The 27694-nt window shown below is 47.4% G+C and overlaps 10 protein-coding genes across 10 annotated transcripts; 3 read left to right on the top strand and 7 right to left on the bottom strand.

Moving 5' to 3' along the window:
- Nucleotides 1-236: 236 nt before the first annotated feature.
- On the top strand, nucleotides 237-2373 carry F5891DRAFT_1207307 (uncharacterized protein; the record flags this gene model as incomplete). The annotated part of the gene is made up of 11 exons (XM_041369061.1): nucleotides 237-351; nucleotides 399-443; nucleotides 495-614; nucleotides 662-882; nucleotides 931-1143; nucleotides 1198-1551; nucleotides 1603-1662; nucleotides 1728-1751; nucleotides 1811-1993; nucleotides 2056-2237; nucleotides 2295-2373. 11 exons carry the CDS (start codon nucleotides 237-239, stop codon nucleotides 2371-2373), a joined length of 1596 nt encoding a protein of 531 aa, XP_041229944.1.
- Nucleotides 2374-3531: 1158 nt separating this feature from the next.
- Nucleotides 3532-4400, bottom strand: F5891DRAFT_42428 (uncharacterized protein). The gene is made up of 2 exons (XM_041371780.1): nucleotides 3951-4400; nucleotides 3532-3900 (listed from the first exon to the last, which is right to left on the bottom strand). Exons 1-2 carry the CDS (start codon nucleotides 4129-4131, stop codon nucleotides 3611-3613), a joined length of 471 nt encoding a protein of 156 aa, XP_041229943.1. The 5' UTR covers nucleotides 4132-4400; the 3' UTR covers nucleotides 3532-3610.
- Nucleotides 4401-5680: 1280 nt separating this feature from the next.
- F5891DRAFT_1014380 (FAD binding domain-containing protein) lies at nucleotides 5681-8142 on the bottom strand. Its single transcript, XM_041360832.1, has 11 exons — nucleotides 7971-8142; nucleotides 7800-7920; nucleotides 7584-7751; nucleotides 6994-7515; nucleotides 6735-6941; nucleotides 6628-6687; nucleotides 6486-6566; nucleotides 6308-6418; nucleotides 6190-6261; nucleotides 6045-6137; nucleotides 5681-5995 (listed from the first exon to the last, which is right to left on the bottom strand). Exons 1-11 carry the CDS (start codon nucleotides 8069-8071, stop codon nucleotides 5945-5947), a joined length of 1587 nt encoding a protein of 528 aa, XP_041229942.1. The 5' UTR covers nucleotides 8072-8142; the 3' UTR covers nucleotides 5681-5944.
- A 141-nt stretch (nucleotides 8143-8283) lies between these two features.
- Nucleotides 8284-9699, bottom strand: F5891DRAFT_1014368 (uncharacterized protein). The gene is made up of 6 exons (XM_041360831.1): nucleotides 9564-9699; nucleotides 9422-9503; nucleotides 9363-9374; nucleotides 9017-9310; nucleotides 8865-8961; nucleotides 8284-8677 (listed from the first exon to the last, which is right to left on the bottom strand). The coding sequence occupies exons 1-6, from the start codon at nucleotides 9602-9604 to the stop codon at nucleotides 8433-8435; spliced, it is 771 nt and encodes a 256-aa protein (XP_041229941.1). The 5' UTR covers nucleotides 9605-9699; the 3' UTR covers nucleotides 8284-8432.
- A 158-nt stretch (nucleotides 9700-9857) lies between these two features.
- On the bottom strand, nucleotides 9858-10853 carry F5891DRAFT_1014366 (uncharacterized protein). Its single transcript, XM_041360830.1, has 3 exons — nucleotides 10723-10853; nucleotides 10357-10674; nucleotides 9858-10303 (listed from the first exon to the last, which is right to left on the bottom strand). Exons 1-3 carry the CDS (start codon nucleotides 10789-10791, stop codon nucleotides 9962-9964), a joined length of 729 nt encoding a protein of 242 aa, XP_041229940.1. The 5' UTR covers nucleotides 10792-10853; the 3' UTR covers nucleotides 9858-9961.
- Nucleotides 10854-12031: 1178 nt separating this feature from the next.
- On the bottom strand, nucleotides 12032-14003 carry F5891DRAFT_1014363 (membrane dipeptidase-domain-containing protein). The gene is made up of 10 exons (XM_041360829.1): nucleotides 13736-14003; nucleotides 13670-13682; nucleotides 13493-13616; nucleotides 13374-13445; nucleotides 13264-13318; nucleotides 13130-13212; nucleotides 12706-13081; nucleotides 12559-12659; nucleotides 12430-12508; nucleotides 12032-12376 (listed from the first exon to the last, which is right to left on the bottom strand). The coding sequence occupies exons 1-10, from the start codon at nucleotides 13970-13972 to the stop codon at nucleotides 12197-12199; spliced, it is 1320 nt and encodes a 439-aa protein (XP_041229939.1). The 5' UTR covers nucleotides 13973-14003; the 3' UTR covers nucleotides 12032-12196.
- A 1605-nt stretch (nucleotides 14004-15608) lies between these two features.
- F5891DRAFT_42306 (uncharacterized protein) lies at nucleotides 15609-17509 on the top strand. Its single transcript, XM_041371775.1, has 8 exons — nucleotides 15609-16219; nucleotides 16275-16281; nucleotides 16329-16388; nucleotides 16437-16611; nucleotides 16667-16690; nucleotides 16746-16799; nucleotides 16863-16887; nucleotides 16939-17509. The coding sequence occupies exons 1-8, from the start codon at nucleotides 16096-16098 to the stop codon at nucleotides 17274-17276; spliced, it is 807 nt and encodes a 268-aa protein (XP_041229938.1). The 5' UTR covers nucleotides 15609-16095; the 3' UTR covers nucleotides 17277-17509.
- A 1262-nt stretch (nucleotides 17510-18771) lies between these two features.
- Nucleotides 18772-19663, bottom strand: F5891DRAFT_42179 (uncharacterized protein). Its single transcript, XM_041371770.1, has 4 exons — nucleotides 19327-19663; nucleotides 19250-19267; nucleotides 19051-19195; nucleotides 18772-19000 (listed from the first exon to the last, which is right to left on the bottom strand). The coding sequence occupies exons 1-4, from the start codon at nucleotides 19477-19479 to the stop codon at nucleotides 18849-18851; spliced, it is 468 nt and encodes a 155-aa protein (XP_041229937.1). The 5' UTR covers nucleotides 19480-19663; the 3' UTR covers nucleotides 18772-18848.
- A 1037-nt stretch (nucleotides 19664-20700) lies between these two features.
- Nucleotides 20701-26217, top strand: F5891DRAFT_1184567 (uncharacterized protein; the record flags this gene model as incomplete). Its single annotated transcript, XM_041366455.1, has 16 exons — nucleotides 20701-20797; nucleotides 20852-20949; nucleotides 20997-21139; nucleotides 21186-21405; nucleotides 21455-21660; nucleotides 21707-21911; nucleotides 21958-22023; nucleotides 22075-22713; nucleotides 22765-22951; nucleotides 23002-23137; nucleotides 23185-23278; nucleotides 23328-24489; nucleotides 24542-24798; nucleotides 24848-25237; nucleotides 25288-25363; nucleotides 25415-26217. 16 exons carry the CDS (start codon nucleotides 20701-20703, stop codon nucleotides 26215-26217), a joined length of 4779 nt encoding a protein of 1592 aa, XP_041229936.1.
- A 95-nt stretch (nucleotides 26218-26312) lies between these two features.
- On the bottom strand, nucleotides 26313-27662 carry F5891DRAFT_42068 (uncharacterized protein). The gene is made up of 4 exons (XM_041371768.1): nucleotides 27220-27662; nucleotides 26976-27167; nucleotides 26857-26924; nucleotides 26313-26807 (listed from the first exon to the last, which is right to left on the bottom strand). Exons 1-4 carry the CDS (start codon nucleotides 27532-27534, stop codon nucleotides 26408-26410), a joined length of 975 nt encoding a protein of 324 aa, XP_041229935.1. The 5' UTR covers nucleotides 27535-27662; the 3' UTR covers nucleotides 26313-26407.
- Between the last annotated feature and the right edge of the window lie 32 nt (nucleotides 27663-27694).

Genomic DNA, 27694 nt, shown 5'->3' with positions numbered 1-27694 from the left:
AAAAGTGAAAGTATTACCACTGGCAGACGCACCCTCACAAAGTGCAAGAGCGAAAGCAATACCAAACGTGCCCTGTTGGTGAAGATCCAGGTCAGAAAAGGTTTAGTTGCAAAATTTAACGTGATGGCATGCGGCCCTGTGGCAGCAACAAACAAACTTACAAGCTTCAAAATGGCAGCGGACTGCGAACCTTGCAGTTTTTTTCAGTCCTTCCTCCCGTTTGCCCCCTCATCAGCATGCCTCCCAGAGCATCTCTAACACCATCAGAAATAGCCACCCACAAGCGGAACAGCAAAACAAAGGCCAAGGCGAGTCAAGAATCTGGTGGTGAAAATCAAGGCGATACAGATAGTAAGTAGTACATAAAAGAAAATTGTGAGGGACTCACAATCATCAAGAACCATTGCAACGGTCGTCGAAGATAAAGGCCTTAGAGCGGAAAGGTTAGCACTTGCACAGTTAGAAAGCAGTTACTAAAACGCACCTGATTTCAGTTTGGAATGAGACAATGGCCAATAGTCGTAAGCGCGCACCCACAGTAACTGGACTGCAATCAGCACCTGCAGCCAAATTAGCACGGAAGATACCTGCAAAAAAGCTAGATCACAACAATGGTTAGTTACAGACTGCTACTTGAGACAGATGAGATACTCAACAGCAGACCGTGGTCAAGAAGCACATGAAGTTATCAGTCATGCTGAAAGTCGAGGTCGTGAGAGATCAATGCGCTCTTTGAAATCAGCCACGGTGTCAATTGAAGATAGTGACACTGTTAGTGAATACGGAGAGAGTGACGATGCATCTGAAAAATCAGACAACGACATGGAAGTTCCTGAGGATGATGACTTTGAGTCACTCTCCCAGGAGGAACTCATTAAAGAGGTACTTGACCCCATTGTCAGAAAAATTGAAATTGACCTTTTGACATAGATTCCCCATTTTGTGCGCACGGGTAGCAATGTATCTGAATGGATGGCCTCTGGCACTACTGCCAGTGTTCCTCAAGTTGATGTTGCTGACAAAGCCTCTGATGGTCATTCCAAGCCATATTACCGTGAAGCAACAGCCGTCACCAAACACCAGCCAGACAAGAAGAAAGACAAGAAGAAAAAGAGCAAGCTAGAAGAACGACAAGACCTTGAGGTGACGTGTTCCACTGCACACTCCCATGATTCCGTCTCACATCACACTGTGTAGAGACCTAAATTTGTGGAGACTGTGGTGCCGCCGCGGCCAGCTTCAGATGTCACTCATGTGTCAGCTTCTGAGTCTGATCATTCTTTTACATGGCCCATATTCACAGATCTAGTCTACTCAGCAGACGGCTCTATCAACCTCAAGGCTCAAAACACCCGGATACAGAATGTGTTGAAGGCCGCCATGTTCGAACTCAAGAAAGCCTCTCTCTTCAACAATGCATTCCCCAACATCACTCAGAAGCGAAAGATGGCCCTGGAAGCGGTCCATACCGCTGCCGGGAAGCGCAAGGAATATGTGATATTAAAGAGGATGAAGCACGACTTTGATTACGCACTGGCTCTGGCCGGGATCGTATGTACTCTTTTTGCATGGTTATTTGGATGAAACTAATACACTTACAAGCCGGAGGGACGAATGAGCTCCTTCCGCACTAATCTCAAGAAGCTCACACATCAAATTGTTGTATCGCATTTTGGACTCAGAAAGGCTGCGCTGACAAGGTAGAAGACCTTCTTAAAAGTCACAAGTATATTTTTCCAACCGATGCCAAGGTCTGTTTAGTATTTTGTTATCTCTCTCTCCATTTCTCTGATTCTCATCTACTACCCAGGGTAAGGTCCTTGGGGACCAACCGTTTTGTGATGAGGCTACCATTGACATCATCCGATTGTCATTCTTTGATGGCGGTGAGGACTCATTTGGCAGTCAGTGCCATGATGATTTCGTTTCTGTCTTAGATGGAAACAATGAGCCAGAGCTACCGGTGGCTATGGTGTGTTTGACTGCAACTATGGTAGGCACCGGCTGTGATACTGTTTCAAACTCTGTATACTGACTACATAACATTCTCCACAGATTTATGCGATATTGAAGGATTGGAGTAGCGGCAACCCGCCTTCAAATGCGCAAGTCAAATCATTCAATGCCTCCTCCCACGTCGATGTTTACAAGGCTCACCAAGCGACTCTCAACCACATCTTCAATGGTAGTATAAAGAAGTACCATGCACTGATGGCACGGCTTTACAAGGCAGTCAGGTGCGTCTTGCTTGCGCCATTCTTCATTGTTGGGCACTCTGACTAACTCAACACCAGTGCAATCGAGAACTCGGCGTCCACTGCCTCATCAAGCACTTGCGACTATCTCGATCTCGATGCAATGGTCGAAGAATAAATCAAGCTATGAATATGGCACCAAGTCAGTTGCTTCTCAGTTTGCTGATATTTTCTTTTCTTTTCACATCTTTTGATTGTGATATCTCGTTTTAATCAATGTTTATGTATGTCGACTTCAACCGAATTCAAAATAATTTGATGGTATTCGAGGAATAATGACTGAAAACTCAAAGAAATTCGAAGAAATTCGAAGTAATTCGAAGTAACTACGACCGAGCTTGAGAAATCTGGTCGTACTCGATTTCACTGGATTTCACTGAAATTACGAGGAATTCTCCAAAAAATTCTGAAATTACCTTGTTTTTGTGAAGGAGCTTTTTCCCGATGTTGACAATTGGAACATTTTCTCGCCATTGTCACGGTCACGCCAGTTGAAGCCCGCCGGTCTAATATTCCAGATTCTTACACTATGCATTCTATGGTGACTGTCAATCATCATGCATCATGCATCAATATTCATATCGTCAATGATATTGACTTACAGCACCTACCGTGACAGCCGCCGGCGTCGAGAGATATCGATCGCTTCAATTCTCGAGGATGACTCAGAAGCCGCTGGCCCATGAGCGGATTTGGAGCTTGCATACAAGTATCGGTATCATATGTCGACGGCTTTTCCTAGGAAGTGTTATATTGTACTTAGGCCTGGCCGGTGATATCTGGTTGGTGGAAATAAAAGGACATTCATCCAAAGCAAGCAGAAACTTATGTCAGACTTACTAGCCCCAAATGGGACCCTGTCGGGTTCCTCCCAACTTTTTTTACATGAAAAAAAATCTAATTATTGTCCTATGTATGTCAGACTGCACCTCCTATTTTTGAGCATGAGAACGCACTAAGACTAGTACTCAGCGTTACAGTCATCCACTTTTATTGCATACAAGTATGAATTCTGCTAAAGTTGACTCGTTTGCGATTTGCCTGATCATGATCCTAGTACTTATACCTGAAGGCACGTTTAAAACTGTCATCGTTTCAGCAAAAAACGTTTTATCGTCGCATTATAAAACGAGTCAAGATATACATCATTGAAGGAGTGTCGATAACAAGATATACTACTACATTATGGGTATACTAGCAATGTTTCATGCCATAAGTTTGAGTTTGTGGTAATACAGCAGCGGTGAAGATATACACAACGAAACATTGCATTAGGAAATGATTGGTGTTAGTCATCAAAAGAAAGAGTACGATAACGAGCGAGAAGATGTGATGCTGGTTGTTAGCGGTTAAGCCTATGCGGCTTGACAGTCCTTGGCGTGCTTCTTTAAGCCGTCACGGCGAGAATACGTCTTGCAACAATTCTTGCAGGTCCATTTAGTTTTCAGGTGGCAGCTAATGATGTGCCGCACGATAGAGCCTCTTTGCATGTTCTGATCGCAAAACTGCCAGAAGCATACAACGGGTTTCTTCTCTTTTCCATACACACCATGAAAGTCGCGAAGATGCACGCCAAGTTTGCGTTGAGAAATGGGATGGTCACACCGTTTACCATCTTCAATCCATGCGCATTCAGAAAGGGCCGCTGCAAGGACGATGAGAGGCTATAATAAAATGTTGGAGAGAAAGACGAACATTGTTCTTGAGACGGCATCATGATAGGTAATGGTTCCGTCGACGACTGTGACATCATCGTTTGCAAGAATGGACTCGGAGGGAATGTGCCCGAGTTGAACCCCGGAAGCTGTCCGCACTGGTTCCTAGTAGCTAAATGAATAGTATGCTCGTGACTCAGCCCAATAGACCTACCAAACATATGCTTGGGTTAGGTTGTCATCCTCGGGCGGAGGATAACATAGATCTTGAGGAAAGTAAAGCGATCTATCATCTGCTGTCTCTGAGTGTGATAACATATAGTTCTCAGGAATGCTCTGGAATGCCGTATTATCGTTCACATGGTACTGGTATCCAGAGTTCCTATAGTTTGGGAATGAGGAACCGACATAATCATGTCGGATAATAACATACTGCATTACCAAAGACTCTGGAGGAAAGGTGAAGCCACCCAGGAAGTACTGGTCTGATGGACCATTGACAATGGGTCCAGACCACCATGCGGTCGAAGCGCTAGAACTTGAAGTTCCAGGGGCTTGATTTGGGCTATCGCACAGGCAACGGCGTCAGACCCTCAAATCTTGATGCGATCAAATTTCATGCACTAATCACCTTGTAGTTTCGTTGTAGCCGAAGGTTGAGGCACTAGCGACTGGATTAAAGGATTGCATGCTGGCGGTTGGATTGAAGATGGAGGGCTGGGATCGGTTTCTACTATCCATCGGGCCAGGCATGGTATTTTATACCTCCCAGATCCGAAATCTCCCTTTCCATGCCAGACCAGTGTGATCACGACCCGTGGACCTTGGTTGAGTACAGCTTACACCGATGGCTGGTGGCGAACTCAGAAAGGCAATGCAAAGAGTTTCCGACATATTCAGATATGCAGAATTATTAAGTGTTAGGGCATGCGCCAATGACAGTAGTTGCCAAGCCAGCATCCGAGTCATCGAAGGACGTGAAGGTCCGCTAGCATGTACTTTGATAGGCTGAGAGCATGGATTTCCACACAAGTATCACCCTGGGGCTTGAGACGACGGGTAACGGGAATATCGCGCTTGACAGAAAGGAGCTTTGAGCCACATAATGGCGTGAGTTCGGGACCGCGGGGTGCGGCGTGCAGAACAGCTCGTTACAGGATCATGGTACACACGTACACACACGCCGGTGGTGGTGGTGGTGGTGGTGGGACAACGCCGTTTTGCACAGTCGGCGAAGTGGAAGAATAGAGTTCGCTAGAATCGCCACAGCCTTCGCACATACAACGAGATGGATGAGGGCTTCAAATGGAAGGGACCGTGTGCGGGTGCGCAGGATAGCATTCCCGCCCTTCTGTATGGAACAGCTCAATTGTTCACTTGGGTCGTATCATCTACTTTGGGATCGGAAATAATGAATAAAGACTTACATTTTTCGGGTGGCCCCTCCGATGGGCCAGAGAACGCCAGACGACACATATATGCTATGCGCTAACACAGTCATACAGTCCACGGCACATGGCTATTGGTAGTATTAGCGGCCTGGCCAACCCCTTGCACGCAAGTACTTGTGTCCATCCGATTTCTTCCGATCCAACCTAGGAGGCGGCACATATACAACTTGTGGCTATGGCCATTGGCCAGACACAGTAACCAATTGGGTGACCATAAAACGTGAACAATATGAAGTGGCGCCGTGGCGAGTGGGCGGGGGTGCACATAGTAAAAAGAAGGTACGCGCAAACTTTAAAGACGCCGCCGCAGGAATGTTCCCAAGCTTGTTATGGCGGAGGCGTTACACAGGCGTAGTCAAGAAACAATTCAGCATTTGGTATTCAAACTTTGCAACAGCCACGGCCTCGTGTTGGCCTCATGGATCGGTCAGTTAAAGATGGTATGAAGAGAACACAACATTAGAATACACTGGATTACAGCAACCAAGTAGAGACATGGGAAAAAGAGATATGCGATGTTGAAGAAAGATGACAGATATAGTTCCTCTACTTTTTCTGAGCGGAGTCGTAGCGCCATTTATCCCTACTTCTTCAGTGTGCCAATGACAGCGTCCGGTGCATATCTTGGAATCACCTAGACAGCGAATGAGCCGAGGATAACGAATTGGGACAGTGTTTCATACCTTCGGGTCATGGAGCATGTTGAACTCTTCAGTCGCGTCACGACCAGCGTAGAGAATGATAGCTTTCTCGCCTCCCGGGTGATCAGGCAAGAACTGTGTCGCGAAAAAGTCAGTAAGGTTGCAGGACTGGAAGGCCTACGCTTACGGATGTGACGTCCAGCACCTGGCCATTAACAATGACCCAGATGTCGTCCTTCTTGTTGTGCTTAGCAACATCCTGCGGCACTGAATTCCTTTGATAGCGATGACGACTGGGCGGGAACACTCGTGGCAGCAGGCTGTGTAGATGCAGATGAAGTAGCAGGCTTCGACTCGAACTGTCCTACGAGTGCACCAAGACGTCCGCCTGCCTTCTCTACGATGGCGCTAGTCGTCTGGAGGAGATAGGCAGCAGCCGAATCGCCAGATACACGTCCAAAAACAACACATCCAAGCAGTGACGAACCACCAAGGACGGTTGGCACCGTGTACACCACCAGCAACCTCACCAGAAGCGAAGAGACCAGAGATGGGTTTGCCATCCTTTCCGATGACACGTGATTCGGGGTCGATTTCCAAGCCACCCATGGTGTAGTGCAAGTACAGGGGTCATAATTGCGACGTTGAAGTAGTCGTTCATGCTCCACTCTCCTGATGAGAAGTACTTCTGGAGTTGAGCAACAGTGATATATCTCAAGACATGGACGTTACCTTCTTTCCAAATGGATCCTTCTTTGCCTTGACACCTGCATTATACGTGTCGAAAGTCTTCTTAAGATATTCAGGCTTGATGCCCATCTCTTTAGCAAGAGCCTCGCCAGAATCGAAACGCTTCATGAGACCACGACCGACATAGTGCTTGCAGTGCCATTCGATCTCGCTTGAAGCCTGCCCGTTAAGGATCAAGCGAATGGGATACTAAGGAAGATCTTTGGGTGAATGACAAAACGCAACAATCACAGTCAAATACCTTGCCGTTCTCCCAAATCTTGCCAGTGACGTAATCGCGATGTTGAAGCTCATCGACGAAACGGTCGCCGTTCTTGTCAAGAAGTAAACCGCCAACTCCACGAAGAGCCTCTGCAGCCAAGAACTTCACTTTCGCGTCGGGCTCGTTAGGGTCAACAAGACCCGTCGGGTGCACTTGCACTTTTTCGAGGTCGATCGCACTCGCACCAATAGCCATGGCAATCTTCTGACCATCACCTGTGCAGTGGTCACCATTCGTCGTCGGGAGATCATAGTATTCAGGACGGTGCTTCTTCAGTAGAGAGTCACCGCCAGTGAAATCGGCGGCATAACCACCAGTAGCGAGGACGACGGGGCCGTATGCAGTTTCTGTCTTGCCATTGCGGACATACTCAACACCCGTAACTGCGCCAGACTCGTCTTTGAGAAGCTTCGTGACGCGGGACTTCTTGTAAATCTTCACGCGGTCTGGCTGGCTCACTGCCAAATCCTCCAGGCGCTCCATTTGTGCGTAAGTAATAACCTGTCAGTACAGAAATGCGTGGTTAGTACAAATTCTACACTTGAAGAACGGAGATTGCGACTACATACCATACCAGGGAATTGTGCATTCCCTCTGTGTGTACGAGGCTGGCTATGGCCTCCTAACCGCGCGACCTTTGAGAGGTCCAGGCCGAATTTGTCCTGTAGCCAGTTAACAGCATCGCCTGAGCGGCCAGTCAACACACGGATAAGGTCATCGCGAGCGAGTTCACGAGCCTGAAATGCATTGGTATAAGAGTCGGGCACAAACATGGGATCACTCACAGATTTCTTCGTGTCCTCGAAGAAAATCTTTGCGTTATCTGGAATACCAGCCTCCTGCTGCGTCTGGGTACCAGCACCGTTGATACCAGAAGTGGCCTTGGTGGAGTTTCCACCCATGAATCTGCGGAACTCCGTCAATAACTATTTCACCCTCAACGTGAATTTTCGTACCCTTGCTTGTCAAGTAGTAGTACATTAGCACCACGCTCAAGAAGGGTGTGAGCTGCAGAGAGACCAGCAAGGCCACCTCCAACGACGATGACCTGTGACATTGCGATAATTGTTAGGAGTGTGCGGAGAAGATGGTAGTGGAGAGGGAGCAAGGTGGGGGAAGCTGTTCCGGGTCAAGTACTATGATTGCTAGCCAATCACAATGCGCAAGGTTTAAATTAAAATGAGCATGTGATTGTCTTATTATGTCAGCTTTCGGGTATGGAAATCACGGGCGGCAAAAGGCGGCAAACAAGCTCCCGGTCACCCTCATGAACGATTTATCCTTCCGGAAACCTATATCCCGATGTCCAAACAAAATTATCTGTTGTACCAATCGTGGAGGGGAATCATCTAAAATTCTATCGCATGATCTGTGGTGCACTGTAAAAAACACCCGATGCTGAGACCGCAGTCTATGCTTTAACTCCCTACTTGCTCCGCCCTGACAAGCTGATATAACTCTTGGCAGCATCTTTCAACAATATCCGTCATGCTCATCTCTTTGTCCTCTTTCTCAGGCTCGATCAAAACAAGACCTCCCACCTTATTTGTCAAGCCCCCATTCTCAACATCACCACCCTCGAATATTTCGCGGTGTGCGTCTAGGTATGCAGGGAGCACGATCGTCTCCCAGTAGTCAGGAGGGTCTACCCATTCGTCTCCCTCTTCATTAAATTGCGCTCCATGAGAGTAACCGGACAAAGAACGGAGTCGCGTGGAGTTAAGCGAAAATAGACACATCAACGTGGACATGGTTGACATTTTGACAAGAGGTTATGAGGAGGAGAAAAAGTCAATAATCATCCGAGCGGAATAAGAACGAAGATAGAGCGGAAATACTAAAGGACATACTTGCTGTGATGTAAACCTGCCGCGCTCTCCTTCGGCCTTCCAATGTCTTGAGTGGAAGACGGAGTAAGAAGCGCATATCTAGCTGTTCTATGACTTCCTATGACGGAGTCGCGTTGATTCCTCATTCTACTGAGGCATTGATGCTGACACACCTGATTCCAATACAACAGAAACCCGTCCACCAAGCCCCACACTATATTGATGTGGTCGCTCTCCTTGACTTGATCTTGGATAACTCTGAAGTTCTCAGCCAGACGGCGTTGACACTCTGCTTCTATAGGTAAATCCGTGTGCTTGTTCAAATGATCATGGCTTCTATGATCATCTGGTATGCATCCTGTGTCTTTCACGTGCTTCAAAAAATTGGAAAGTCGTGGGTAGTCAATTGCACAATCTGGAGCATCCCAGTCCTGGTAGCCGTGCTTTATGGGGAGTAGTTCCTCAGGCTGCGCAACTGCTCAGCGAAAAAATACGGTCGATCTGAGTACCGTGCCTTACTGGAGCAAAATCCTGTCATAGGTAAGTTGATGTTGATATTCTTTGAGAAATTCACCGACATCCTGATGCACGATGACACTATTGGGAAGTATGTTCTTCAGATGCTTCGCTAGAGTAGTCTTTCCTGAGCAAGTAGCACCACTTATCGATGTCATAGGTAGTCAATCGGTAGTTCCTATTCAATGTGAAATATTCACATACCCCAAGCCTACAAGGATAACCTTGGTCTGAATTTCGGCCATCTAAGCCACGACTCCAGACAATTCAAAGACGGTGGTGGATATACACTGATCAGCTATCAGGGATTCCGCGGACCGCCGACGCCAACCGAGTCAGCCCTTGCTCAGCATTACAGCAGCGACTACATGCGGCAATTACCGGTACGTAGTCAAATTTGAAATTCTTAATGTCCGAGTCTTATGTTGTTCTCCACGATCCTCCGTATATGCGACCTAATTGTAAGATCTCAGCATCTCTCACTGCAATCGAAGGTCGTTGAAGCTGAAACGCGGAGATAATAATACGCAATATAGGGTAATGTATTTACAATACTAATTCAGGTGTACAGCTTGTCGAATATTCATTCAACATCGCAAATCTCATCCCTGTCTCTCTGCTCTCTTCTTAACATCTTCTGCACTCTCTGCTACTTTCTGAATGCCTTCACGTTTCGCCTCGTCTGTCTTTGACTGCCCCCAGCTAAACCAGCTTTGGCCTGCGTCCTTGGCTTCATCCGCGCGTTGAATGACAGCGTCCTTCGTCTCCTCAAATTTTTGTTCGGATGTCCTCCTAGCGTCCGCTAGAGATTGCTCAGCTGCATTCTTGTACTGATTCAGTTTTGTCTGTGCTTCATGTGCTGCCTGTCGTGCCTGCTCGGTCAGGTCGTAGCGAGACTCATCTACTTTTTGGCGGGATCCAGTGACATTCTCTTTAGCTGAGGCCTACGCGTAGCAGGTCAGACGGCTTGATCCACTTGGATGCTCAAACGACCGACCTTCGCAGCACTATAGCTCTCCTGAGCTTCTTTAAGGCCATCTTCAGCCCTTGCCTTCCCTGCCTCCCCAACTTGCTTGATATCGCCCTGTGCTGCACGCACTACTCGCTTGATATCCTCTTCATCTCTGCGTTTTTGCTCTTGAAGACTGATGCCCCGGCTGCGGTTGTAGAAATAGTACATTCCCCCGATGGCCGCAACAGCGGATGCGATAATGAGACCGTTGTTGTGTCCGCCACTGCCATCAGTGGAAGGGCTGACTTTTGGATTGGGCGACGCTTGACCCGGCGGAGGCTGCGTTGCGTACGTCCTACGGGACTGGATTTGCAGTTAGTTTTGAGAATAATGGAACATTAATCTACTCACAACAGGAAGGACGGCGGTCGGGACACGAACGTGCATAACGCTGGAACGCAAATTGGATGCTCTGTACATTGTGAAGGAAGCGGTATAAGTTAAGTGTACAGATGTGGTGTGTGGTTGGTGTTGGGTGAGCGTATGCCTTTATATCCAACATCGGCTCCTAATGACGACAAAACACCAAGTTGTATGACGTCGTTAGTCACGTGCCCCGCCCATCCTCGACGCGTCAAACACCAGACGCTTATATGCCTCGTTAATCATTGCATGAACCGCTTTACACTGTCGTTTTCTCTCTATCGTATGTTTTACAGGCACTCGAGCTACTACTGCTTATAAGATGTCATCGTATGGAATTCAAATCTCACCCCAGCTTTGACCTAGTCTCAATTATCGGAGAGCCATCGTGAAACTTTCCCCTTCATCCTGCTGCGCACCTCAAAGCAACTCTATATTGCATTAACAAAGACAGTAAGATGGAATCATTCGCTTCATGTTCAAATGGAGCCGCTCGCTCCAGAGTAAATGAAATTTGAGAACTGGACAACCAACCTCAATGATAAGGATCCAGATCAAGACGCCCAGGCATCTATCACGTGTGCAGTGTACCGGGCATTCGCGAGAGATGACTTCAAGATGACCAACATATCTTCCGGACAGTTGGCTTTCAATTCTGGAGTCTGGACACGCCAGATAGTAACGAAAATGTCATGGGTAGCTATGCGTAGGATGCTCAGAGAGAACAATGCTTGCAGCTTGATAGGTCAGCATCACTCAAGGATAGCGTAGGGGGCGGTCGCCTTGGAACATGGGGAGTCTTTGCACGATTTGAGAAACGAAATCCCGTCAGACCATTAATTGCTCATCAAATTACCAATGTCCTATACATAGGCGCATGTTCAAAACTTACTTGAGATACAGTGCAGACCGCCTCATGATGTGGGGTATGCTTACTGTGCTACCATCAGCGCCCGAGAAGTGAAGGTCAAGGTGTTGCTTGTTGGGCGTGCTTCTACTCCTTGATGTGGGGCATATGGAGGCTGAACGGCGGGACAACAGAATGACATCTAAGGTGCTGTGTCCAGCCCGGAGAATCCAACGGGAAGTACAGACCCTGGTGTTACACAGTCCTTATGTTCGCGACAAGCCCCGGAGATTACAAACATACCCGATCATGGGTACGTTAGAGGCATGCGATGGAGCCTCGTGACAATCATGCCGCCATCAGCAACCGCGACATCTGTCGCATTTCTTGCTGAGCTCGTTTTCTCGTTGGTCAAGAAGGCTGCGCTTATTACGCTTACCACGTCAAAGATCACAGATACGAAGATACATTTCTTTGGACGTGTGAACAAAGAATAAAGAACTTCTTCGAATAATATCTCATCAGTAGCGCAGAAATAAACATAGCAAATTACATCCGAAGCTGGAAGGAATCCAGATAGTTATGCGATAGACGTACCACACATCCCTGAATATATCAGAGATCCCTGGGGGGTAAGTCTTCTCTCTTCTCGTATATGTCATATTTTGGCAAGGTTCCTGCAGCCTGTAATTCTTTGGCCACTTTCTCTGCACCCTCGAACACCCGCAGGAAATTTCCCCCAGTGAGCCCAGCTAGATCTTGCTTGCTCCATCCGCGTTGGTACAACTCAGCGATCTGAGAAGTTAAAACAGTCGATCATCGCTTAAAGATGGGAAGATGTCACGTACCAGAGCAGGATACTTTGAAACGTCCTCGAGTCCTGTCGGAGTGACTTCAATCCCATCATAGTCACTCCCAATCCCGACGCTGTAACAACCTTCAGATGGGCAGCCGAGCGAGTATCGGTCATAACTCACTGTTTCACTCCAGCAACTTTGGCAATATGTTCAACGTGATCAGCAACGGCTTCAATATCGGCCTCGCCGTCGGCAGCAACAAATGGGCCATTGAAGTTGACCTGTACAACCATTAAAATCAGTAGATTTATTATTTTCTGGACAGACCATAACAACGGCATCTCTTTGCCCCTCGCCGAAACCGACGAGACTAAGCACTTCGTCGGGCACATTGCGGGCAACATCGTGAATGGCTCTGGCAGATGAATGGGACCAGATGACTGGTGCCTTGGAATGCAGCAAGGCTTGCGTTGCAGTCATGTCAGAAGTATGAGATAGATCAACAAGCATTCCAAGTCTGTTCATCTCCTCCACGAGCCTGAAGCCAAGAGGGCTGAGACCATAGTGCCGCGGGACGCTCGGTATCAAGTAACCGCAGGAGTCAGCGAAAGCGTTGTGACAAGTGTGGGTCAGAGTTACGTAGCGAACCCCAAGCTCATAGTACTGGCGGAGGACGGCAATAGAGTTCCCGAGTTGATGTGCACTGATATGAATTTAGGGTAATCGACGGAGCTAACGACGTGGCGCTCACCCCTCAACACCTAGAATGCTTGCAATTTTGCGGTCTCTTATTGCCGATTTAATGCCACTTGCGCTGACAGCGTATGCAAAATCCTGCGCCAGACATCAGTCAGCATTCCCAACATAAAGGCTTATGGAACTTACGTTGGGATATTTCGATATCAGACCCTTTGCCACGTCAATCTGCTCGAGGGTGTCTCTATCATTTTGTGTCGTCAGCGCGATGCATTGAACTCAACAAGGAATATCCAGACCGGACGCGCCAGCTAGCCGTTAAGAAATCGGCGCCCTCATCTTCAGGCTTTGCACAACCCACGTATACAGACCTGATGAAAGTCAGTTTAGGGTAGAATGCAAGGATACCGCTGTATACCAAAAGAATCCTCCGACTTTCCCTTCCCTCAGACGTGGGATATCCACATGCATGGGCATTTGACCGTCAAGAGGAACATCGGTGACGTTGTTGCGCCAGACGAAGCGAGCAACCATAGGAAGATCTCAAAAGCGCATTGTGAGATGACAGACAGGTTATGCTCGGAAGGAAACATACCAATGTGTCCATCCTGTGTGTTCCGTCAGTGAAGAATAAGCAGAAGATTTAGGCCAAGAGGCGTACGATGACCGGAGCAATGTCGAGCACACGCTGGGCTGCAAGCTTAGGATCCCGGGGCAACTTTCCCGACAGCCCAATATCGCTTAAAAAGTTTGGATCAACCAGTGCGACGACTCCAACAGCGATGAGAAAAGCAGTCAGCACAGACCAGACAACTGCGCGGTTGCGAAGTGTGCGAGAGTCCCGCTGCACTGTCCCATCGTTTGGAATTAGAGGTTCGGTTTCACCGTGACCGTTCATCTTTGTGGACACCAGCAGCTGTGAACAGAAGTCGCTCCTATACTCTTATTAGTAATATTTAAATATTTACATGAGATCATGTGAAGGTCTAATTATAAATAAGCTGACACGCTTAGCAGCCGGGTTCGGAAACGGCCGTGCAAGTCCCATGACTCAGTGAATTTGATGAAGACCGAACCTGGGAAAAGAAGCTTCCTTAGTACCCCCCAACGTTGGTTGCATCATGCATGGACCATTTACTCCGACCAGTATAAAGGCTCAGTAGTATCGAAGGTGCAGTATGGGTAGGAGAAGCTCCCTGACGAGAAGTTTTAAACCGCTGCCATCCGCCTTTCTAGCGTCCCTCTGGCCCTAGTCAATAGACCCTTATCCTGCGAGACGGGTGCCAACGACGTGGTTTACCTCGCGACGCTCAACTGGACGCTCTAGCTTCGGCTTCGCTTCGTAGCCACTTGCTAGTGGTGGCCTTCGCTAGTGTGTATTCATCGCAATCGATAGGTGCGACGACTGTTGAGTAATTCTGCTAACACCCATGGTTGCTATCTATATCGGGACTTACCTCGCACTCTCAGCATCGCGTGTTTGTCACATTTACACAAATTCACTTGTCTCACCAAATGACAATCTGGCAGCTTGGTAATGATGCGGAAGCTACTAGGGTGCTCATGGCTTCTACATCATTATTAAGCAGCCAATCTAAGCCGGAAGTGCTGCATGTCCCACAATCCCCAAGCCTCATTGATCTTCTTTCTCGATGACGAGCGCGTGGCCGCCGATATACTGTGACCGCTGTCAGCTATAACTTGTGTAGGATCTGGGAGGATTGGGGCAGAATTTCACACAAAAGTTGCGCACGTGAGTGAATGTTCACTTAGCTTTGCCGCGTTGTTGTTGATGACGTTGTGAAGTTGAACTTGGAGCGGGAATATTTGTCCATAACAATCTGGAGATTGAATATCGAGCATTGATATCAGTGGTGCTATTCTTCTAATGTCTCGACTCTTAGAAAATAACGCACGGCCGTATATTAATGTATCACTTGATGATGAAACCTTCTCTGGGAATCTCATCACCAAGAGCATCGAACACGACCCCGCAGCGCTTCGACTACGAATTGCTTGAGATATTTGGCATAGCCAGAATCTCGTGAAGGCCTATGAGGCAGATTCAAGTTTGCCAGTCACTAGTGACTTGATGATGCCAGCGCGAGAATGACGTGTGTACCTTTGAATGATTAGTCTCTGTCGCTGCCAGGTGGTAGAAAGGTACGGCAGTCGGTCTGCGTCTGCTAAAACCTCGTCGACGATGAGATACTTGATACTTACCTGCTGCTTGAGTTCCCTGGTATTTACTGTACTGTCCAATGTATGACGTACGTCGCGGCAGTTGCCGCTCTCAACCCGGGCCCCGCATGCAACTATCCGAGTCTAGCCTGAGGTCTACTTACTAGTCTGGGTTGCCACTACATCCTAATTTCGAGCTTCCTGAGGCACTTAGTCGCCAGTACCCGCTCAGAGCTTACTTTTTCACGGTCGTGATACCCATTATGAGTAGTTCCTCGGCTAAAGCTTGAAGCTTGACTGTCCCTGACGCTGATGCTTTTTCACTATCAGGATTCTTGGACAAGTTTCGTCCTCACTTGTTTATCATCCCTTCTGTAGTACACGCCAGTCCAAGTCCCGAATCAGGAATTCTGTATCTTTTCCAGTTGCTGTTGAATCATCGGGTTCGGGGACCGTACCAACTACGTATCTCAATGAATGGCGCCACTGCCAGCGGCTCGCTGAGCTCTTTGTATACACACCAATCCGTCTTCTTCGCGGGATTTTTCAGCCAATTAGAGAAACCATAACGATGTACAACTTTCTATCTGGAATAGCACACACCGTGACGGCTTTCGGACGTGTCGCCGGTGGGTATTCACGCTGTCATAGACAGTGTTTGCGTACTATGTTCCCATCTAATTGTTACGCCCATTAAAAAATTACCGAAGCGCCACAAATATCCATGATTCTGTCCGGAACCATCCACTGATTGATTGGTTTAAGATACTGTTCCATGCTAAGCATTGCCGAACTAGCAAGCCTAATGGAACACATGATCTACCTATATATGCCTCGGTCATGGGATTTAGGGTGCCCTTCGAAAACCCCTCTGTCAGTCCCCCCCATTTCTCTCTATCCACGATGGTCGAGTCTCTGGCGCATATGTATATCGCCGGCATCTGGCTGGAGGCGATCTTGTATGGTACGTAGGTGACGAATTTCTATTGTGTCGCCAAACGCAATCGCTTTTCTACCAGGTATCAAGTGCGCCCTGCCATAGCACACGGAGTTGTTTCTGATGGTGGTTGTAGCTGCGTCTTATTCTGCATTTGTCTTTTCGTCCTGCTAGGCCACCACGGAGCACCTCGAAAGTGAGTGGAAGTCTACATCTTCTCAAACAAAAGCATAATTATGTCTAGAATGCTCCTGTTCTCGAGCGTTGTCCAATTTTCGTTGGCTACAGCACATGTTATCATAAGCTTGCTGGAGTTGATTGCTGCTTTCGCAACTTCAGCCAGCGCAGCTGATGACTACTTCGCCGATCCTGGTGCCAACGAACTGTTCGTCGGTGGTTTCTTTGTATATATCGTCAATGTCAGTGGCGAAGCATCATCTTTGATATCGCTCGACTGATGTCTATCGTTTCTAGACATTCGCTCAAGAACTACTTCTAGTTAGTTTCGTGATCCAGACTCAAGTACAACACAGATGAATGTTTGCCTTTACAGATTTGGAGACTATACGTGATCTGGGATCACAACTTCAAGATATGTATCATGCCGGTACTCTACCTTTTTGTGTTTACCACTAATGTAACTTTCGTGTTGATGACCTACTGCCTATAGGTCATTCTCTGGATGCTTCACTGCAGTAAGCTAGACATGTAAGACAGGGCACTAGTATGTGGTGACATTCTGCTAGGTATAGCATCGATCGCCGTTTCTGGTTTTATACCCGCAACGGCTACGCCGCTCACGCGCAATGTCCATTCATACGGACTCGCCGGGTGGGGTCTCGAGACTGGTGTCAATTTTCTTGCATCAGGCAGCATAGCCTACCGTTTATGGCACGCAGGGCGCCGCACGGCTATTCTTACGGGGCGACACTTCAACTATAAGGCTAGTTTCCTCATCATCATCGAATGTGGGGCCCTTATCACAACGTGTACCGCGGTTATGTTTTCCCTCTATGCAGCAAACAAACCGGAGGGACTCGTTGGAGTCGGAGCAGCGACTCAAATTGCGGTGGGTGCAGAGTAGGCTATCCATGGCGTGTGGTTCAATTTTTTTTCTTCTACACAGACTGCATCGCCGTTACTAATCATCGCGCGGATAGGGTTCTCTATGTCCAAGAGGAAGACGATTTCGACAGAGACCACCCTTGCTGTCTGCCCGAGTCCCTTGCCAGAGTGAATGTGGACAAGGGTGTTGGATACATACAGGGTTTTCCTGCTGGATGCTATTTGAGCTGGGGGTGGACCAAGGGATAGGAAAGAAGTGAGGATAGTGATTGCAGCTTGAGTCCGTCACAGATATCGGCAGGAAAGGAATTCAGACAAAGGCATTATTGATATTGCTATAACCCACAAGTTCAAAATAAACTTGTATTTGTGTAAAGTCGTCGATGTGTGACGACAACACTGACGGACGGTCAGACAGTAGTAAAGTGGATGAACGTATGGATTGAGAGGGGGTATCGTACGATGATCTAGTCAGTACAATGTAGTTAGCTATATATAGGGAACAGCATCCCAAGCGGTGTCCAATCAGGTAGAGATACACAGAACGTCTGAATCACGACGTCATTGTCTGACATCATAGGTAGATGAGTTGCGTCACAGGTAAGCGTCATGCTTACAATTTGATTGAGATTATCAAGTCGTGGTGGTCGAGGAACTCTTTCACAAGCCCTGTGAGTGGTTCGCCTGCAACCTGGCAATTCCAGCGATGAATTGATGTTCTCTAAGTAGAAATGAATATATGAGATGGCAACCAAGGGAATTAGGTTATCGGAATAATTAGCATGAACCGTTGTCAAGAGTGGTATTGCATGAAGAAATATATACTATACGAAACACTGAACTTTCAGAGTATGGGAACTTGACTCAAGCTATGGAATAAATACAATGGAAGAACTCGACTCTGACTTGACTGAAACATCCATTATGCACCTGCCACAGTGCCGCTGCTATTATGCTCGTGAGTGATGGCGTTTGAATTGAATGTATGAAAGCTGAGACAAGCGGTTGGTAATTGACTGTTTCAGTATGTCTTCGCCCCCTGTCAAGAAGGAAATAACGCCTCTTCAGAAATTTTAAAAAGACACACCGCTATGGAGTCACGGGCACCATACACTAGTTACCAGGCGGATAACAAATGATCATTTCGTACGACAGCTCGCTCCGAATATGGAACTTCGAAACCAGAAACCAGATAGAGGAAAATTGGGGAGACGAAGACAGGGCAGTGTGCACAATAGCATTATCCCCGGACCGCCTCACAGGACAATGGACAAGGATAAAAAAAAGACATGTGAGCTGGTGACGACTGTCAAACTTGAGAACAAGTGGTGTGGCAGTCGAGGACAACAGAACAATTACAAATACGAAAATTTGGAGAACAGCCGTATAGCAAAAGGGATACTTCTTTCACTACATATAATACTACGGAGCACATAAATATGTTTCAACTAGACACAGATTAGGGTTGTGATTCATAATACAACGAGCGAGCCATTAGATCCTGATAAGAACGCTTGTAAAGAACACCAAAATTGATGACGATTACTTCTTAGTGCCAACCTCAGAGCGTTGAGCTTTCGTTCGAAATTTGCTAACAAACGGCCTCCGAGGAATTGCAGGCGTCTGGTCGTCGTTCCTTGATGATGATCAATTCCTCAATGCCCAATTGGACGCGAGGGTCAATTCCCCTGGTGCGTAGAACTACTTGATGGTTTATGTCCTCCAAGAGCAAATTGATTCGATCTATACAAATGGTGAGAATGAAATGAAACACAATAACGACCAATGCTTACCGTCGATGTTAGTAGGGAATGCGGACCTGCGGCGTCTGATCCAGACAAGCAATTTGAAGTAAGCTGCCTTGTAAGGCACGTGCTCCTTCGAACAGAGCATGATCAGGGACACACCCATCCTCTGTTTAAGCGTCCAGCGTGCAATCTTCATTGCCAAGAGCATCAGTGAGAGTGTTTGCCAGAATTGAAATCATTTTACCTCCGTCAGAGTGATGATCTGCATGGACATAACATCATCAATTGACTATACGAGATGATCAATAAGAAAAACGAGACCTTTTCCCCATAGGGCTGCAAATCGCAGTCTTCCAAGTGATCAAATTTCATTATTTCGTTCATAGCATATTGAAAATGATGTAGAGTGCTCAGACGTGCAGCCAGACTTCCGTCGAAGACTGCTCGATCGAGTTTACGGATGTTGTAAGACATGAGGATTCACAGTAGAAAGTAGGTATGAGGATATGAAGAGATGGAAAGAGATGGGAGGAAGAGAAACGCTGCCAGCACGAAATATATAGTGCTTGGATCCTTGGAGTCACAACTTTAAGAGGCCCTTGCCACAGCCATATGAGTACATCAAAAGAAAAAATCTAGATATCACCACATAGCTGGGGTACACCCTGTGAGCTCTGCTAGTGGGGCGTCATTGTGACGTGATGTATGATTGTCCTCCCCCCGTTCGTCTCCTCCCATCAGTTGCTAATGGAAAATACAAGATGTGGACGTTAGGGCACAGTGGCATGCGCGTCAGGTGATTGAGAGTAATTACCAAAATGCATACAGCCTACTGTTTAGAATTCTTGAAACATAGGTTTTATGCATATATACTGCTCAAACCAAGCTTCGCGACAAAAATATGAGCTAACGCTGGAACAAGCACAGAAAAGCCCACCATACAATGCAATAGATGGGTGCATTTCAAGGATACCATGGAACTTCCACTAACGTTGTCCGAATACTTGACTTCGGAAGGAGAAACTGCTTCAGCCGAGTTGGTTGACATCGGAATTTCATGGAGGTAGCCGATGGGACACGATCGAACGATGCACCCTTTCCAGATATATTCCAGGTGGCATCGATTTCTGGTGAACGAGGCCGATGCCTACATTTGAAAGTTCGAATTCCAGTGTTCCATAAATCCTTATAGCATCTCATACTAGTAGCTTATAGTTATAAGTTACTGGGTGGAACGGGTGGCAGTACGACAGTCCTTTCCAAAATCAAGTGCTGTGACAGCGAAAGAGAACTCAGCTGGTAACTCGAAGAAGGCATTGACCAGTCCTCACTAGCTTGAGCCCGAATGTGGTAAAGCGTTTAACTTTATATTATGGACAACCCTCTTTGGCTCTCTGCAGAGCCCAAGAACTTAGCGCTGAATACCTGAATGGCCCAAGGGAATTGTTAGTGCTAGGAGTGTCACCGATTGACATCGAGTTGGAATGAATGAATGAAATTTTTATCTGGCTCACATACTTGGGTATAAGTATTGTGATCACGTGTTGAAAATTGTAGTATAGCCCTAATACCGCCGCATCTGAGCTCATCAATATTTGTAGCCGTGACACGCTGACCGCCCTCCTTCACTCGTCCAGCATGTCCATACCTCATTGTCATTAATTGTATATTTTACCAATCGCAGATACCCTGGATATGAAGCAAGAAAAGCGCGGACAAGAACCACCATCACCCATATACGAGTCTCTACCTCCGCCCTGGCTACCCAAGTCTCACAGGACTGCTGATGTCGGTAAGACCGTCAACTGCCTAAGGAATCCTACGAATCACTCTTACGCATCTCTAGGGTACCCTGGTTTTCATCCGCCCCGCCCAGGACAGGATGAGGATGTGTTGTCTGACAAACATATAAAGGATGGTTTCTTGTTGCCGCTTCCCGTGCCTGTAAGCTTGAGATTGATCGATATTGTTCAACGGCTGATGATGATTAGGATGAGCACCAAAGCGCTGCAGTCACATTTTTACAACAGGATGAAAAGGATGGCCGCATGTTCGATCAGAACATGCTTGCAGACCTCGAGCACCTCATGAATGATATCTTCACTCGAAAGGCAGACAGTGCTCTTACTATACAGTGAGCTGATTATCTTGACGTCGAACTTATTCCAACGGTTTTTTAGGTCATCAGCATTCAAGATTCCTTCACGAGTGACTATGAGCGATACCAAGCGACAGACCTGGTTCGCCGAACTCGCAAACCCCGATGTGCCCTTAAGTAAACTTGGGAAAAGTGTGCCGCATGGTGCCAAAGGGCACGATCTACTCGACCTTCTTCATACCAACAACGTTGCCATACCTCGTGCAGTCTGGTTTCTTCGAGTGTTTGGCGCCAACGAGACTGTGAGTGATGATGTAGTATTTTTTAACTGCGTGATTGATATGATAAAAGGCTGGTCTGAGAAACAAACCGTCTTATAATCCCACCCAGTACAGCGTAGATTGGGCGATAGTGGTGACGAGTTATATCAAGAAACAACTTGCTGACATTGCTCTACCGAGCGCCCCTAGACCTGGAATGAATATCAAACAGACATTTAAGGGCGTCCTTTCTGATGCAGAAAGCCGGGACCGATGGGTCTCCCGTTTCACGTACTGGTACAGTGTTTGATTCAACTATCTAAATATTCGCTAACAAAGTCAGCCTAAAACTATTGCGACCATTCTATGATGAAGGTCTCGTGGACCATCGCACTTTCCTTACATGGATTGTCTCTCAGATGGCAGCCTGCAACCTTGCTCAAGCAGGATTTGTAGCACATTTGGCTGATGAGTATCTTGACGGAGTTCTTGAAAAACGCCCACTCGCGAAACCCCTTTTAGACGCATGCATCGCGAAATTGAATGAAGTACGTTTTATGACCACACATATTCATTGATAACTAACCATTACAGGTCAGGACGACTTCTGCTCAGGGCCACCTGAACAAACTTGAAGAGATTCTGAAGTTTCTGATTCAGGTATGCATCAACCTCCGCATTACTATCACACACTTAAAAATTCAACATCAGCGCATTTGTGTAGCCCTTCCGGACACATTTGTTTCTCCCAGAACATGGCTAGCGCACTCATTGCTCTTGTGTTCTGCACTTGCGGGCCCTGCTGATAATGGCCCTAGTGACTGTCGACGACGTGATTTCCAACAGTTGATTTCAGATAATCTTAGAGATATTCAGCGTCGCAATGACGCCATGCTATTTCGCAATCTCCCACCGCGAAAACTCGAGCGTCTTGGGTCCCTGGTTGTTGATATTCAAATTCTAAATTCAATCTGCAGTAGCACGGACATGTCCACTATATCGTTTTTCTCTTCTCAAGTTCCTGATTCAAGCTCAAGCTTTGTCGACAAACTCGACACTTTGTTAACGTGGGCTGTGACGTCACTGCAGTATGGCTCTCACCGTCCATATGCCGCTGTGACCCTTCTCCGAGCATATCATGAACGCAACGCACGCCGCGAACTATCTTCAGCCACCCTTCACGATTATCTCTTCGATTGGCTCGACTCCAAACCTGTTGTCCGGGAGGCTGGCAATCTTAGGGCAGTAGCGGGTCTGTTCGGCAAATTAATGAAGAGCGGGCTCTTTGACTACGCAGCTTATGTGCAGAGACTCGTTGCGAGAGGCGAAGAGGGTCTTTCTTTGAGCGAGGTATATTGTATGTCATATGGACATTGTTCTCTGACTCAAAATGTCCTATAGCCTGACGAAACAGCCTCCTTTCATCGTAACCTCCTTCGCTGGATACCGTTACATAACACGACATCATCTCTTTCAAATCAGCGCAAAGTTATGGTCTACGGAGCGCGTGCACGACAAACCCCTGAAGATGTTTGTGAACGTGAAATGCGAAGGGAAATCCGCGCAATCTTGCCACTTGTGTTTGGTGGTATGTAGGACCAACATTTTCATTTGGTTTCTATTGCTAATGGATAATAGGGGACACCCTTCCGCCTTCAGTTTCTATGACATCTCTCCAAACCAGCTGTCCTACTGTACTTGGCGCACCATGTTTTGAGCAAGTGCGAACAATCAAACAGTGGTTACTTCCAAATTTACACAAATTTACCTCGAGGTGCGCAAGATTAAATCCTTCTTTTGCTGTGTTGATGGAGCGCGCAGATCGCAATCATTAGATGAGATCAGTACCCTGAAGACATACAGTACGGCGGTTGAACTTTTAAGTTACACTCATAGCTATGGCTCCTTACTGGAGGTGTGTTCTATTCCTTTCAAATTTTGAAGTATTGACGGCTCTTACGCAGCTGAGTCTCTCGATCTTGTCCCAGACAACCCACGCAGAATTATTGACCGCCATCGGGGAAGTTTTCCACCGTTTCGCAACTATATGGACGGCAATGAACGTCACTGGCACGATTACTTCCACGCTCTATTCTACTTATTTGCTCTGGCGAACGCAAGGGGGGAAAACCAGATCTCTCCTGACCTTGATTATTGAGATGGACAACGGACGACAGCTAGATGCGACGGCCAAAACTCAGGTGGACAATGACATCGCGGCGTTTACACACGCGTTGGCTCCTAAGACAGAACATCCAGAAGCCGTTCCGTCAGTCATGCCTGAAATCTTACTTCTAGCTGAAGATCCCAAGCCGGACGCTCCATCGATTCTCGCAAACAGCCTCTGGTACAGATATCGTACGTCCGGAGACTGGGCATGGAAAGTCTGGGACAATACTGTTGCTTCGTTACGCCAAGTTCCCATCATGAGCGAAGATCACGAGCTTCGTCACACATACGCACTTCGCTATGGTCAATTTCTACTTAATGTTGACCACCACCTTCCTGGCGGTATCGATAATGACGTACTCCAATGGTTTCTCGGTACTGGAAAAAGTGAAGTGCTAGGATTGACGCTTGAAACGTGGGATGTACTTAGAGTTGTCCTTCTCTTCCTATGCGTCCACGGAGCGCTATCGACAACCACGCTGCTTCAAGGACTAGTTTACCCTGCCTGGCAACTGGGAGCCGATGCAGGCCCTCTCTATCAGCCCCAGAACATGGAGACGTTTATACAGGCAGCCAGTGAGCTTTTTGACGCCCTCGTGCTCCAGGAGGAGTGTTCAATCAGTCCTATCGTCCCGCAAGAACTCCTTGATGCGCAACGGATTCGCACTTGGCGACAGGATGCCTTTCGGGAACCTCATTTCACCCTTCTCGCCAGTAATATACCGAATCTAGTTCTCCTGGAACATAATGGTGTCGTTTCAGATGGACTTCGCGGAACTGCGCGAGACCTTCGCTTGCGGACGTGCGAGAGTCGCGATATCAGACAATCATGCTATCGCAATCTTGATGCTGTCCGCAAGGGCTTCGAGCACCCGATCCAGTCGGGAATGGTTGCAGAAACACTTTACGAGCCGCTTGTCAACGCACTGAAAATGATTTTGAGTGAATCAAACGAAGGTATGTAGAAGACACGGTATAGAACGACTCGGAGATTCACGTTCAACCGTAGATACAGATGTCAACTCGTTTTTAAGCACTGGGATATCATCTGTTCTGAGCCCATGTACACTGGCGGCGACTGCAGTTCAGCTGCAGTTTGGGCTGAGGCAACTCGGAAGGGCGCTTGCTTGTGAGTCGACGAAACAGGGTGCAAGTGCATCGCTCGACAAAATGACATCCTTAATCTTCCACCATTCGATGGCTTCGGAAGAAGCGTACTTCATTGCGGAGATGGCCAGGGGTGTCGACGGACCAGTGGCGATTAAAGTAAATAGTTTTATACTCGTGTTTGACGTGCACTGAAAGCGACAAGTAGTTCATAAATAACGGCTTCAAGAGTATCGTTGATATTCTTAACAGAGCCCCTACTCCTTCGACTCCCGAATCATTGCTAGCGCGGGTTGGCCGTGCAGGCGAGGTGCTTCGCGTACTATCACATGTCTCAGAGCCACTCCGAGAGGAAGGGACTGGACTAGATCTTGATGTCTCAACACAAGAGCGACTTGCAAAAATCATTCTGGAGTCGTTTCAATTCGCAAACGTGATGTTTTCCAAAACGACTGATAGCTCGCTGCGTGTTATCACTGAAGCTGTCATATTTTTGGCTCGGCTCCTTCAATTTGACCTTGGTTTCCCCGGGATACGGACGACACACTTTCGGGAAACGTGTGAGAAGATGACGCCAATTCTCTTTGACCTTGTCGTGGTATGTACATGACGGATTATGTATGTGAGTTCTGAGATAACATATTGCAGATTCATGCATGCGGCCCTGCGCAAGACGCCGTTGCGTTCGCGCTTCTTCTTGATACCTTGTACTTTCTCATAGACGGTATGCTGATCTCCAATCGCTGTGTTCCTCGTTTAAACGCAATTATCATAGATCTTTTCCTACACTCCAAAACTTCATCGCCAGACCCGTTCAAGTATTACCCCACGAAACTTCAGTCACCTCATCTACATTCCCTCCCTAGTTCACATCGTATACGACTTCTGACACTCTTTCCACATCTCCGGCCGAATGCCGTTGTCCAAGATCTCGCCCACGCTCATCGAGACAGCACAGGCCTCCTCATCTATGGCGCACCCGTTCAGAACCGCCCATGGGAATGGATTGAGAACCTCGACAAAGACGATGGCGTGATCCGAAACAATGCCTCTCTATCGCTCGAACTGTTCGGGGCGAAAGCCACGGGTGATCATCTGATTGGCTATGTGCAGGATGAAGAGCGTTGCGTGCCAACGAGGCTAGAAGGTGTTTTCGAGGATAAAATAACGGCCGAGAGCGTGTTCCATCGAGATTGGCGCGAAACACGACTTCCAGCGCATTCTGACGTTCGTGCTGGGGAGCGCGGGATAGGAGAGGGGGAAGACGAGCTGGGGACTCTGCCTATTTTTGGATTGCAGAAGCCTGGGTCGAGAAGGGTGTCGCCTGCTTCGTCAGTGCGTTCTCGGGGATCGGTCAGCTCGGTACGCCGTAGTCCGGGGTCGCTCTCGGGCAATCGGTCTGCCGTTTCTACGAGGGAAGGTACCGGGGAGAGTGGTATTGGTTCTGGTCCAGCGGCAGGGCGCAAACGAAAAGCTTCGGCTTCTGTGGATGATGACGACGAGGTGGAAATAATTGAGGGGCCTGCATCAGCAAACTTGAAGAAGGCCAAAATGAAGCCCAAACCAAAGACAAAGTAATTGCATATACCTTTTTGGCCCGTCTTGATCATGTGAATCAGCATGTTGTCTTGTTTACATTGTGTCTGGTATAATGATGCATACAGTGCAGGTGTTGTACCATAGTTTAGTTTATGGTATACATACGTATGATAGAATATGCGAATAACGTAGAAGGATGAAGGATTTCTGTACAGTACACTAGAGCCAATTATCGAGGGAAAAAGCCGTCAAATGGACCTGCCTGCTGTCCATGACCAATAGTAGAAGACTCCCGGCGAGTGTCAGGTTGCCGAAGAACGCTCCCGACGATCGAAACCATATCTTTGACTGCAAAGTTTACAACTGGTTTTCCTGTGATCTCCGTCCGACATCCTGGGCAGGTATACTCCGGCTGCTGTTGTCGGGAAACATTATACATCGCCTGCAGCGACATCTGAATCGGGTACGAGATGTATGGACTAATGGCGTTAAGAACTTGAGGAAGATTGCGAGGCACAAATCGGCGATTCACGTTGTATCCGGGATGTGCGCGAGTATGTTTAGTGAGTGTTTCATCGAACCAGCCTTTGAGGCATCCCTCGCAGTAAGAGTGCCCGCAATCAAGAAGACTAGAACAAACAGGTTAGTGCACAGAAAACAAGTGAAATGAGAACGTACAGGTAAGGAGAGTGCATCAAATGCGCGCATATATCGCAAGATAGCATGTCGCCCAACTTGGTAGCATCCTAAATATACAAGTTAGAAGAGCATGAGAAAAGACAGAAAAGAGCACGTACTATGGTCGATTCCGATATGCCTTTTGCTTGCAAGGCAGAAAGTTTCTCCTGCTGCAAATGGATTTCCTGATGACTGGCATCAATTTCCTGAGATTGTGCGACAAGTTCTTGACTTTGCTCCTCGAGACGCATCTTCAAATTGTCGAGTTGTATGCGCTGGTCAGCGACCTGCCGCTCTAAGTCTTCTGTCACCTAATGGCTTCCTATCAGTACGGAATTGAAATTCAGTTCATCTGAGACGTACCTGCTTGATTTTTGAATTCTCCCGCTGCCAATATGAGGTGTCATTTCCCAGCGCCTTTGGAAGCATTGGCCCTTCATCCGAGGACGACGATATCTCCAAAACTTCGCGCGTCGGTAAGGGCCTCTTGTAAGGCTTCCTTTTGGATTTTGATGATGAACCAATTTTGGGCCGGGCATTCTCATTATCCGAAGACAAGATGATGACTTCATGTTCAGGAATAGTAGCCGAGTTTGATTTTGGTTTCGACCGGCCGTTTCGTGTAGGTGATTCGTTTGGAAGAAAGCGTTGTTGGCTAGCTGAGCGAGTTGGAGGCATGACGGCAAGTTGGAGTTGGAAAGAAATGTAGGAGGTGTTGCGAATTAGACTTGTGCCTTATATATATTAAAGCACCGCGTGACTGTGGACTGTGGCCAGATGTTGAACTCCGGCAATTATGAAAATCCCTCGATCAATCATCCAGTCAACTTTGTTCGCT

This window comes from Suillus fuscotomentosus (assembly GCF_016647785.1).
Source record: "Suillus fuscotomentosus strain FC203 chromosome Unknown F5891scaffold_10, whole genome shotgun sequence".
Classification (NCBI taxonomy): domain Eukaryota; kingdom Fungi; phylum Basidiomycota; class Agaricomycetes; order Boletales; family Suillaceae; genus Suillus; species Suillus fuscotomentosus.
Note: the sequence above shows the minus strand (reverse complement) of the source record. Positions and strands in the feature narration are given on the sequence as shown.

What these genes read in the sequence shown, in the direction of transcription:
- F5891DRAFT_42428 (XM_041371780.1), bottom strand. Translation starts at nt 4,131, where the DNA reads ATGTTTGGTAGGTCTATTGGGCTGAGTCACGAGCATACTATTCATTTA. An exon ending in GATGCCGTCTCAAGAACAAT is followed by an intron (nt 3,901 to 3,950) that starts GTTCGTCTTTCT and finishes TCGTCCTTGCAG; the next exon opens with CGGCCCTTTCTGAATGCGCA.
- F5891DRAFT_1014380 (XM_041360832.1), bottom strand. Translation starts at nt 8,071, where the DNA reads ATGTCACAGGTCATCGTCGTTGGAGGTGGCCTTGCTGGTCTCTCTGCA. An exon ending in AGATTTGGGAGAACGGCAAG is followed by an intron (nt 6,942 to 6,993) that starts GTATTTGACTGT and finishes GATCTTCCTTAG; the next exon opens with TATCCCATTCGCTTGATCCT. An exon ending in ACGTCGCAATTATGACCCCT is followed by an intron (nt 6,567 to 6,627) that starts GTACTTGCACTA and finishes GTCATCGGAAAG; the next exon opens with GATGGCAAACCCATCTCTGG.
- F5891DRAFT_1014368 (XM_041360831.1), bottom strand. Translation starts at nt 9,604, where the DNA reads ATGGCCGAAATTCAGACCAAGGTTATCCTTGTAGGCTTGGG. An exon ending in GTTATCCTTGTAGGCTTGGG is followed by an intron (nt 9,504 to 9,563) that starts GTATGTGAATAT and finishes GACATCGATAAG; the next exon opens with TGGTGCTACTTGCTCAGGAA. An exon ending in GCAGGTTTACATCACAGCAA is followed by an intron (nt 8,678 to 8,864) that starts GTATGTCCTTTA and finishes AATTTAATGAAG; the next exon opens with AGGGAGACGAATGGGTAGAC.
- F5891DRAFT_1014366 (XM_041360830.1), bottom strand. Translation starts at nt 10,791, where the DNA reads ATGTACAGAGCATCCAATTTGCGTTCCAGCGTTATGCACGTTCGTGTC. An exon ending in CGACCGCCGTCCTTCCTGTT is followed by an intron (nt 10,675 to 10,722) that starts GTGAGTAGATTA and finishes CTGCAAATCCAG; the next exon opens with TCCCGTAGGACGTACGCAAC. An exon ending in AGAGCTATAGTGCTGCGAAG is followed by an intron (nt 10,304 to 10,356) that starts GTCGGTCGTTTG and finishes TGCTACGCGTAG; the next exon opens with GCCTCAGCTAAAGAGAATGT.
- F5891DRAFT_1014363 (XM_041360829.1), bottom strand. Translation starts at nt 13,972, where the DNA reads ATGAACGGTCACGGTGAAACCGAACCTCTAATTCCAAACGATGGGACA. An exon ending in ACGGCTAGCTGGCGCGTCCG is followed by an intron (nt 13,319 to 13,373) that starts GTCTGGATATTC and finishes ACAAAATGATAG; the next exon opens with AGACACCCTCGAGCAGATTG. An exon ending in TTTCAAAGTATCCTGCTCTG is followed by an intron (nt 12,377 to 12,429) that starts GTACGTGACATC and finishes TTAACTTCTCAG; the next exon opens with ATCGCTGAGTTGTACCAACG.
- F5891DRAFT_42306 (XM_041371775.1), top strand. Translation starts at nt 16,096, where the DNA reads ATGGGATTTAGGGTGCCCTTCGAAAACCCCTCTGTCAGTCCCCCCCAT. An exon ending in TCGCTCAAGAACTACTTCTA is followed by an intron (nt 16,691 to 16,745) that starts GTTAGTTTCGTG and finishes TTGCCTTTACAG; the next exon opens with ATTTGGAGACTATACGTGAT. An exon ending in TCTCTGGATGCTTCACTGCA is followed by an intron (nt 16,888 to 16,938) that starts GTAAGCTAGACA and finishes ACATTCTGCTAG; the next exon opens with GTATAGCATCGATCGCCGTT.
- F5891DRAFT_42179 (XM_041371770.1), bottom strand. Translation starts at nt 19,479, where the DNA reads ATGTCTTACAACATCCGTAAACTCGATCGAGCAGTCTTCGACGGAAGT. An exon ending in ATTCCCTACTAACATCGACG is followed by an intron (nt 19,001 to 19,050) that starts GTAAGCATTGGT and finishes CCATTTGTATAG; the next exon opens with ATCGAATCAATTTGCTCTTG.
- F5891DRAFT_42068 (XM_041371768.1), bottom strand. Translation starts at nt 27,534, where the DNA reads ATGCCTCCAACTCGCTCAGCTAGCCAACAACGCTTTCTTCCAAACGAA. An exon ending in AGAATTCAAAAATCAAGCAG is followed by an intron (nt 27,168 to 27,219) that starts GTACGTCTCAGA and finishes GGAAGCCATTAG; the next exon opens with GTGACAGAAGACTTAGAGCG. An exon ending in TTGATGCACTCTCCTTACCT is followed by an intron (nt 26,808 to 26,856) that starts GTACGTTCTCAT and finishes TGTTTGTTCTAG; the next exon opens with TCTTCTTGATTGCGGGCACT.